Consider the following 10,733-nt stretch of genomic DNA (forward strand, 5'->3'; position numbering starts at 1 on the left):
GTATGCTTTTGATTAAAAACAGCACCTTTATTGTCTATCTTTGTGACTGCTCCTTGGGTAAACTTTCACAACTGACTGGATCGCAAATGAAATGAGAATCTAAATGCCATCCATCATTGACAGACTACTGTGATTTTTTTTTTCCCCTATAGAAGCGAAGGCTTGCATGCTTGTTGGTTGTATTAACATAACATTAATGGCATCTGTCAGAGCAGCTAATGGATCTCTCATATTCCACAAACTGCTGTTAAAACTCCGATGTATGAAAATGTTTCACTTTCTATGAAATTTTAAGATTTATGCATAATGTTAATTAGATGAAGTTTTGGTTGTTCATCAAGTGTGTGTGGAGGGTTGATTTTACTGTATGACCCCTTTATCTTGGTAGAGTTTTGCATCACTCACAGAAGTAAAGCAAATACCAAGAGGCGAGAGAAACATGAGCCATCACTACATGCAGCCAGATGCTGAATGACTAAGTGATGCTGATGAGTTTCAAGCTTTTGCTGAGAGCCTCATTTGGGAAGGGTGGCCCACGGAGCTATTAGAGAGCAGCCCTTAGTTGTCTTTCTTCTCTCGAGCCATGACTATGAAAAGGGAACTCCCCTGGACAAAGGCGCGTGTATTCCCTGTCTGGCTCCAATACACAAGCATGCTCTGTGACCACCTTGACCCAGAGAGGGTTTTTAATTCAGGTTAACTCTCAATATAAAGAAAAGGAGTGTTGTTGAAGATGAAGTAATGTTATTAGATTAAAGATTTACAGCTGGAATATTGGAGGATTTGGCGGAAAATGAAAAAGAAATATATTAATCATAGTTCAGACTTAAAATTGAATTTATTTAATTTTCATTTTTAGCCTAAAATGTCCAGAAAATGCAGGAAATGTCCATCACCAGTCCCCACAGCTCAATGTGAATCCATCAAAGAATTTATTTATGTTCTATATTCCACTTTTGTCCATCTTAATAGAAAAGAATCCTGGAAATATACACATTTAACATATTATAATATAACCTTTGGATCTAAATGTCTCTTAAAATTGACCTAGACAATTTTTTGTATTTGCTTAGTAATTGTCTTGGCCTCACAGGAAGAATGTGAAGTTAATAATTTATGTATTTTTCACTTCTTTTGATATTTTTTTGACACTACAATAGTCCTTTTCTCCGCGTCAGAAAATAAGGCCTTAGTCGACAAATAATTTCCAACGCTGTTTTAACTCTGAAATGTCTTACATTTGCGCACCAACTTAAAGCTTTTCCTTTTCAAGACTAAATGTGAATTAAAGGACTTGTTGGGGCAGAAATTTTCCGCAGTACACGCCAGTAAACACCGGTCATGGGGTGGGTGGTCCGGTCGTAGAGGCATCAGAAGAAGGATCCTTTATTGTTCAGGCCGACTCGAGAAAGTCTGTGTTTGCCCTCTTCATTAGACATTCTAGTGTCAGCCAAAGAGAATAAATAGATCGAACGGAGGTCAAAGGGAATGAGCGTTTCGCTTCGGTGTTTAAATGTGTTTTAACAGTTACTTAAGGCTCGGGAGGCGCTCTCTGCCACTTCCAAATGATGGAAATGAGCCTGGAAAGTTTGCAGAGCTGGCAATAATCCGGGTTGAAAGAGAGGAAGTTTTTTTGTCCTAGGGTTAGTGTAAAATCACCCCCTTGAACAAAAAAGAAAAAAAAAACCTAAGAAGATTCGTTTTTTAAAATAAATGTATGCAAAATAGCTGTGCAGTGATAATACTCCACATTTAGTATTTTTAGACCATAAACCAACCCGACCTCAGATTTAGGGCTCAGATTCAGAGCAACTTTAGATTGTTTGAGAAATCAACCAAAGCCTTGCCTTCTCTGAGGAGCTAAAGGACGGGACAGATCAGCATGTGGATTAACGGAGTAATTGAGATTAGCGGAGCTGCAGTTTGGTAAAACCTGCAGCGCTGCGCTCACCCGCTGAATTTGACGCCTCAATTACGCAGGGCTGTTATTCAGTTTCAAGAACCACACCGTTGCTGCTAAAAGAAACACTTTGGGAATAGAGTGCATTCGTTTTATACAGGAAACGCACCACAAACTGTTAACACACAGACGTAGTGCTTGATTTACAACTGCAAACACGTATCTTAGCGTGGAATTCAGAATACGGGATACAAAAACAGAAAGCAACACAACATTCCCTTTCTCTGTAGCTTAAAGAAGGTTTCCAATTATGAAGTGCTTAAAGCATCTGTCGACCAGCCTGAACTTAAAGGACACCAAAATAAGATGATTTGGTAACATCAAGGCTTTCCCAGCGGTAATGATTACATTTGGACTTAAGATCCATGCAAGAATTTGTACCCTAGCAAATCTCTTGAGTCCCAGCCCCCCCAGCCCTCTTCAAAAGGCTGCTCATTCAAAGGGTTAGGATGTTTGACAATCCCAGCTTGTATTACTCCAGCAATTAATTGGATACCTTGCCGGGATGTTCGCCTCTCTCATCTGCTACTTAGAAAGACAAAGGGCCGGCGGGGGGGCTGTTGACACCTCCGTGCGCCTCTGGACTATAAATTGAGACACTCCGCAGAGGAGCAGCATTCACCTTCCGGCTGGACTTGGAGAAGCAACTTTTTTTTCAGCAGAGACCTTCATAAAATAATTTTAAACAACCGTCAGCATGCAGATACCGAACGGGCCGATCGGAGCTTATGGATACTCCGTGCGTAATTACGCACCGGCGTCGCTGCACCCGCACTACCAGGGAGGGCAGTGCGAGTCGAAACCACCCAGTGGGAAATCTTTCACTATTGAGGCTTTGCTCGCCAAACCCGAGGACACAACCAGCGGCCGCACGAGTCCTGCTCAGTGCGGAGTGAAATACGAGCCAGCAGCACCATCTCTGCCTTTTACCGGACACGTAGGCTTACCGATAGGACCAGCACCGTGGGTCTACTCCTCACCCAACGTGTTACACTCAGCGATCCACACGCAACCTGGATATTCCGTCTACTGTTACTCACCTTTCACCTACCAGCCATCGTGTCGAGGCGCACTTTACGCTCAAGGTAAAAACAAACAAACAAACAAACAAAAACATCCGAAAAGTAGTTTGTCCGTAGAAACGGAGACCTTTACGTGCCAGTGTGTGTGATTATATGTTTCATCTGTTCTGCAGCTGCAATGCCCAAAATCAACATGGGGCTACATTCGCTCAAAACGAAAGGTGGGAAGTCAAAGAGGATGCGCACCAGCTTCACCAGCGAGCAGCTATCCCGCCTGGAGAAAGAGTTCGCCCGGCAGCAGTACATGGTCGGATCGGAGAGATTCCTCCTGGCGTCTTCTCTGCAGCTCACCGAAGCTCAGGTAATAAAATCTTACCGGAAAACACATAGTTTAGGTATTCTTTCAGACATCTCAACAACTTAGTCAACTTATGTAAAGGTACGATTTCTAAGTGTCTTCTTTCTTTTTTCCCCCATAGGTCAAAGTCTGGTTTCAGAACAGACGCATCAAGTGGCGCAAACAGAGTCTGGAACAGCAGCAGGCCAAACTGGCCAAACTGGGCCTGGCTGCTCCACCGAAAAGCCCCGGATCTCAAGGGAACGGAGATGAGGGCGATGAGGATGAAGAGTTCACCGATTCGGATGTGGATATTGACGTATCTGACGACTCCAATGAGCACTGCTGAACCAACCACCGGACTTTTGACTACAATAAAAAATAGGACTTTTTTATATATATGTACATATATATATCTGAGAAAAGAGGCTAATAGTCTCCAACTAAAAATATTTAATAGATTTATAGTTTTTTATTTAATTTTCTACATTTATTGCCCTTTTGATGAGTTTGTTTTTGTATATCTGAAATATTAAGAAAATATATTTTATGAAATGAATCCAAAACCTGTCCTGTTCATTCCTTTATATCCAGTTAGAGAGATTTTATAAGTTTAAGGCAACAGCAGCAAACTCAGCAGCTTAAAGTTTGTTTGGGAAGCAGAGACATAACATCATGTTCTTCAAATCTAAATTTTTAATAGTTTGAGTGAATTTGCTGGGTGTTTGCTGGGGTTCATTATTCATTGTCAGTGAAATGGGATCACACAGTTATGAAGAAGCAAATGAGTTCATGTTTGAGGGGTTAAAAAAATAAATGGCACATTAACTTCAAATCTGGTTCACTTAGTATTTTAGAGAAAGACTTGAAATCCTGTTTTCAGAGGCATCATTTAGATATTTCAGAGTTTTATTTAACAAATAAATGAACTTTCATCTTTGCTACACAGCACAATGTTCATCTTTAATGTGTCCTAAGCATGTCATTCTTGTGCCTTTCTGGACTTTGCTCATTTTCCCTCTCATCTCACTCTGCCAAGTCTGATGATGATGGGAGATATTTCCTTCCAGGTTCGATCCAATGTAAAGTCTAGGTTCCCCTCTGGTTTAAGCTAAGCAAATAAATAACCAGCTCAGGGATTAGCTGGGATATCTGTAACCCAGGGTGGTAGGGGTCACTGTGTCTCGGAGCAAGAGAGCTGGGTCTCACTGTTTAATCTGTTTAAATGGTCAATACGACCGTTCTCACTGCTTCTCAGTGGACAGGGCTTCCACATGCCCACCCACCGCCAGCAGGTGTCCTGTCTCTGCTCTATTGAAACTCAGCATCTTTCCTTCCAGGCGGAAAGGGACTCATGCTGTCTGCCTGGCAGACACGAGGGATAGAACAGAAGAGAAGACGGCACGTAGAAAGGATATGTGTCCATCAGAGCAGGTAATTGGGGTGGTCACTTGAAACTCGTTGATCACATTAAACAAAGAAGGCTGATGGGAACACGCAGCGTCTACCTCTTTAATCTTAAAAACATATGATGACACATTTCATGTTAACAAATGCACCGTCGCAGGCACGACAGAAGGTGTAAGTCAGGGATGTCAAATAGATTTTAGTTCTAGGTCACACACAGCTCACTTTGATCTTCAGTGGGTTGGCCAAGTGAAATTACAAGGTAAATGAGTAAAATGAAAGAAAAAGTCTTGGTAGTTTATTGCCCAGACTGTCCTGTAATTCTAAAATATAATGTTTTTATTATTTCTCTGAAAAATGTCTGGGGAGGTTTTCTTTTCTTTTTTTCCCCCTTTTTTATGTGACCAGGAATGTTTCTGTCATTTAATTGTTTATCTTTTACTGAATTACTTTGGTATAGTGTGAATACCAATGGGAAGGGTGTCTTTATCAACAGGAAAAGCTGGAAAACCTATAAAAAAATACAGTTAAAAGTTCCTAGCTAAAGCTATGCACTCCTTCACATTTTCCAAAGCTCTCCAGTAGGCAAGCTTGGAGTCTTTGCCGGGCCAAGTTGGGCCCCCAAGCCTTATGTTTGATACCCCTGATGTAACTAATTATATGAAGGGTTATGCTTCTTTGCTTCTATGGTAACAAATTTGGTTGCTGAAAGTGATGATTTAAATTTATAATTTAGTTTCTATGCTCACGTTATTTTACCCGAGGCAAAGAACAATTACACAAACATGACATTTGGAAGAAAAAAGCACACACAAGTCAATGAGAGTCATTGCCTTAACAAAGTAACTAACTATATATACAAACACAATCATATTCAATCAACAGAAAAACTCCAGATACAGATACACTTGTTTCTGCATGCAAAATGTATTTTAGAATAAAGGTTTCCATTCCCATGCAATATACTATATGTTTCTGACCAACAGGCCACTCAAGCTGTCTAATTCACTACAAAAAGTTCAACAAAATCAAGTCAGATATTTCTTTTTCTTCTTTCACTGCCGATCAATTTAACTGTCAATTTAAATTCAATTCAATTCAATTCAATTCAATCTTTATTGGCAGACTTCATGTCCATAAAAACAAGACAGAAACACACACACAACACCCCCCCCCCCCCCCCCAACACAGGGTATAAACCATTAAATATATATATATATATGTATATAAATAAGTATATAAAACATTTGTAAAAATATAAAACCATAATATACATAAGACCCAATTACTTAAAATAAATCAATAAATACACAAACACTTCAACCAGTGCTTTCTCAGACTGGATGAGTAACGGGAACCACTCACTGTCGGATCTGTAAGTGCTAAAATTATACTGTTACTCGAACCATCCAGTCGTTCTCTAAAATTGTACATTAACTTTCTTAAAAGTGCTTTAAAAGTCCAAACACCCACAGCTACAAACATCTGACTGGCACTACCACTTCTAGGTATCCTGCAAAGGATTCTCATCGCATCATTATATGCAACATGCAGCTTCTGCATGCTACTAAATATCAGAGTGCAAGGAGACAAGGAGAAGACAGCTGGTAACCGTATCAAAGAGAAGAGTTTAATAAACGCTAACAGAGCTGATCTCTTTCACTGTCTCTTGTCCGCCACCCCCTGCCTGCTCTCTCTTGGTGCCCCCGTTTGGCCTGATTATGGCTTAAGCACCGCTGAAGGAGCAGAATTTGTGTAAAACCACAGAGAGCCGTTTCTGATGTGATCAGCCGGGAATCAGAGCCCCCTTCTCCTCTTCTCTGTCCACAGCTCCACGTAATCCCATTGAGGGACAGAAAGAAGCAGCCAGAGGCCTGGGAAAACTGAGAGAGTCCAGGGGAGGGGCGGTGGGGGTCACCGGGCTCATCGTCTCAATTAGCACAGGGCACCTTAACGGCTGGATGCTTGCCAGCGCTGACTGTGCGTCTTAAGACTCTCTGCAGGGTCCGAATCGAAGGCTTTTCTGAAAGGAAACTGTAACATCTTCACTTGTCTCTTGACTAGTCGCTCTCATCTGCTCTCGTGAGCTTTGCATTTCAGCACATTACACAATTTGTCTTGGCGACACAAACACAGTGGGCAATTTTGGTCTATCCACACGGGTCTCTTCAATGTGCCTTTGTTGGGCTGTGTTAATCTGAAACAACTCATCAGCAACTGTTTTGATAACCCGCTCAAGAGAAAAGACCACTCTTTGCTGGTTTTAGTGTTTAGAGCGTGCACATTTCAAGCTATTACCTTTGCTCAAAGCTCAAAATGTTGGGAGAATCAATATTAGGGTTTCAGTGAATAATTAATTGCAACTAAATCCTAATTTTAAGAATGAATTAGTCAATTTGAGTCTGATCTGAGTTTCTCATATTTGAAGCTGATGTCTCCAAGTCGCTTTCTTGGCCTCAAGAACAGATCAAAGGCCAAAGCATTATTATAATTATTATTATTAGTAGTAGTAGTAGTAGTATATTGACCTCACTTTTTTTTGAGGATTATTAGTGGCAATGATGATCCTTATTTGCACCAGTGAGGCCTGTTTTATACTAGCTGCTTTATATTGTCTGGTGTACCTAATTAATTGGCTACTGAGTTTCTCCCCACCAAAAAATTTAAATACAGTTCGTCATATGACTCCCATGAGTTCTTCTTCAGCTTCAGATTGTAATGCAGCTTTGAGGAGGTGTGAAAGTTCTCATGGAATTCAACGACCTGCAGCCTCAATGGGGAGAGCGCACTCAAGCTTTAACCAACATGCGTTTTAGAGCAGGCGATCGTAAAGGGGGGAATCCCTCTTTGCATTTTATTTGCAGAGGTAGGGGCCACTCTACTCCATCTAATAGTCATTAGCTTTCATTACAAGCGTTTGAAGTAGAGGCAGGGCTTTGTCTCGACGTGAAAGGCTCGCATTTGAGATGCACAATGACTTCTGACACGGGCACGGACAAGAGGGGCTCATGCTCGGAGAACAAACTGCTTCTTTTCTTTGCCAGGAAACAGCAGTTCCTGTTAACATTGTATACAGCGACGGAGGACGCCATTAAACAAGCTGCAGGCTAAAACAGAAAGACCGCTGGATACTTTTACGTTCGACAGCAAAACCTTTCATCAATTAATTGTCATATTTTAATTGTATTGTATCTGACGTCCCAAACTGAGATTTCAAACATATAATCTTAACACTAATGCATTTCCCATCCCATTATTTTTTTCCCCAGGCCGTGTTCAAAGTGGGATGTTTGTTTATGCTGAGGAGGGGAGCCGGTGGAAGAGCGGGGCCCGTACAGGTGGCCAAACGACCGCACTTCTTATGCAGGTGCCACAAACGCAGCTACGTGCTACTTTTCTCATCTCGTTATAATGGGGTGAAATTTCCCAAGTATTTAAGTGGAAGAGATTAGCTGAACACACAACGCTAATGCGAAACAAAATGGCCAATTAGTTTATTAATGAACGGAGGAAGGGACCGAGGCGGTCTGCGGACTGATTTGATCTCATGGCTTTGATCAGAGAACGACCAGACAACACACGGTGCTGATCTTTGTCACACAGCCCCAAAAGCTGAATATCCCAATATTTATTTAGTTATTTCCTTTTAATTCACAAGTAATTTCATTAAGTTTCATAAAAAAAAATAATATGCATCAGTTAAAACTTAAACTTCTTGTTCTCCAACTTACAAGCCCTCGTGAAGCCCCTCGCCAACCTGGAACCGCTGAGGTCACAACTTCCCTTTGATCTCTGCGGATAAACTCAAAATCCTTACAGCCTTACCGTTCCTCACCTCAACCGCTAGATGGCAGCATTGACACAAAAGTCGGTGTTTTTCAGTGAGCTGTAAGAGCATTTCAATCTTCCGCCACTAGAGGACAGCACTAATCTAAACTGCCGTCACTCCTCACAGTTGTTTCCTTTTTTGACTGTGAGGAACTGAACAGTTTAAAATTTATTATTATTATTATTATTATTATTATTATTGCTTTTGTTGTTGCTGTTGTTGTCCACTTCATATCAGTTGATTAACATTTAAAATTATAAGATACAAATTTATTTTAAGTTATGGATAAAAGCAGGCTGTTTAGGGTTTACCGTAAGGGGTTTTTCCCCCCCACTCTTCCCTCCGGTTATTTCTAGCTCCTGCAGGCTAACTGAATCTTGGAACATCTCCGATCTCTCTTCTAGGTTTTCTTAATACACAAAATGTGCAATGATTTTTTTCCTCTGGTCACACTGGACATATTCATACGTGTGTTGGGTGCTTTAAAGAGTTGTCATTTATCTCGTTTTATTTGATTCTTAAAGCACTAAATGAGAATTAAGATCTCGAAAAGGTTTCAGATTGTTGCAGCTGCTACATAGAAATGTCACTATAAAAGCTTTAAGGAAAACAATCCATTAAAACAGTCAGTGCACTATTCCTGAAGATCACTTTGGTCAGACTCTGAGTAATAAGGGGGCCTCGGGGGTGAAATCAACAACAGGTACGGAACAAGGTTAGAGCGCTTTCCTTTGTTTTTTGTTACAGCAGAGCGATTTGATCATCTATTAACCAGCCGCGATCAGGGTCAGCGCGTAAAGGCCCACAGGGTTTCATCATTAAACTCAAGGCGGCATTTTTAACCGACTCAGCCATCCTTCAAGTTCCTGCTTCTGATGCTCCGTCTGGACTGTTTAGATAGAGAACTGAGCTGCGTGACTGATTCCTGAAACGTTTCCCTATAAAGGCGGTGTATTCATCTGCGCTGTTTCCTTGTTCCTATTATCTCTCCTTACATTCTCCACCACTATAGGCTTATGGAACTTACCGCTGACCTATACGACTAAAATACTTGTGAAGGTTAAATTTAAAGTGTTAAAAAAACTCCAGGGTTTAATTTTATAGCTATTTCGCGGCAGACCTTTCAATAGAAACTTATAGTTATGCCACAGATGTGGATGATTTCCTGGCAAACTGTATTAGAAATTTATGATCCACCAAGAATGAATTTTAAAATGACTGAATAGCATTTATGCGTCGCCACAATCCTCACCGTGTAATTACTATAACTAAAAGAAATGGAAGTGTTCAAGGAACAGCCCCATATTAAGCTTTTCGAACAATGACCCATTCCCAGAACCGATTGCTGTCTTTAGGAGCCTTTAGCTCTAAAAGCCTAATCAACAGCTTGTTTTACCTCATAATTTCCATCGGTAATGATTTTCTAATGCAACCCCAACGCGAAGGAGCATATTAAGAGGACAATTATTAACTTGGTTAGCGCGCAATGGAAGCTGAGCGCCGAGGGAGCAGCTCTAGTAATGACAAACAGGCTTTCTTTCTCCTGCTAAACTGTCCTCACAGAGGACAAACTCACAGACGTTTTCTTAAAAATATATATTAAAAAAAACCACGAGGCGAATTAATTACGCCGTTATGTGCTTACAATAAAAAGTAATAATAATAATAATAAATGAGCTCAATTTGTAACATAAAACGCGAGCACACCGTTAAAAAATAAAAATACACGTTGTGACCTGAAAGATGCTTCGATCTGATTCGACCAAATTTAAAAACGTTTGCTTGACTACATTTAAATTTTACACAGGAAAAAAACTATAAACTAAAACTAAAAATAACACCTGTAACAAATATTATTTCTTGCTTTTTCTCCTTTTTTAACCGGAGCTATTAAGTCGAACGTGCACTTATTATTGCACCGATTGAGAAACATTTAAAATCCACGGAAAATTTGATTTAAAAACAAAACAAAACAAAACAATCAGCGGCACACCTCACATTGTAGAGAGAAAGGATGCTCTGCTGTGGGGAGTCTGACTCACCAGAATCAACAGCATTCTTCACTGATTCATGTTGTTGTTGTTGGGTTTGTTTGTTTTTTAAATATTATGAAGATCACATAAAAACATGAAAGACAGCCGTGGAGTTTCGACTGTAGTAATAATAATAACCTCAATA

General features: G+C 40.4%; 1 protein-coding gene across 1 annotated transcript; it reads left to right on the forward strand.

The window, feature by feature from the left end:
- Positions 1-2,657: 2,657 nt before the first annotated feature.
- Positions 2,658-3,668, forward strand: noto (notochord homeobox). The gene is made up of 3 exons (XM_063496695.1): positions 2,658-3,045; positions 3,156-3,343; positions 3,462-3,668. The coding sequence occupies exons 1-3, from the start codon at positions 2,658-2,660 to the stop codon at positions 3,666-3,668; spliced, it is 783 nt and encodes a 260-aa protein (XP_063352765.1).
- Positions 3,669-10,733: the final 7,065 nt, after the last annotated feature.

Source organism: Pelmatolapia mariae, linkage group LG16_19 (assembly GCF_036321145.2).
Source record: "Pelmatolapia mariae isolate MD_Pm_ZW linkage group LG16_19, Pm_UMD_F_2, whole genome shotgun sequence".
NCBI lineage: Eukaryota > Metazoa > Chordata > Actinopteri > Cichliformes > Cichlidae > Pelmatolapia > Pelmatolapia mariae.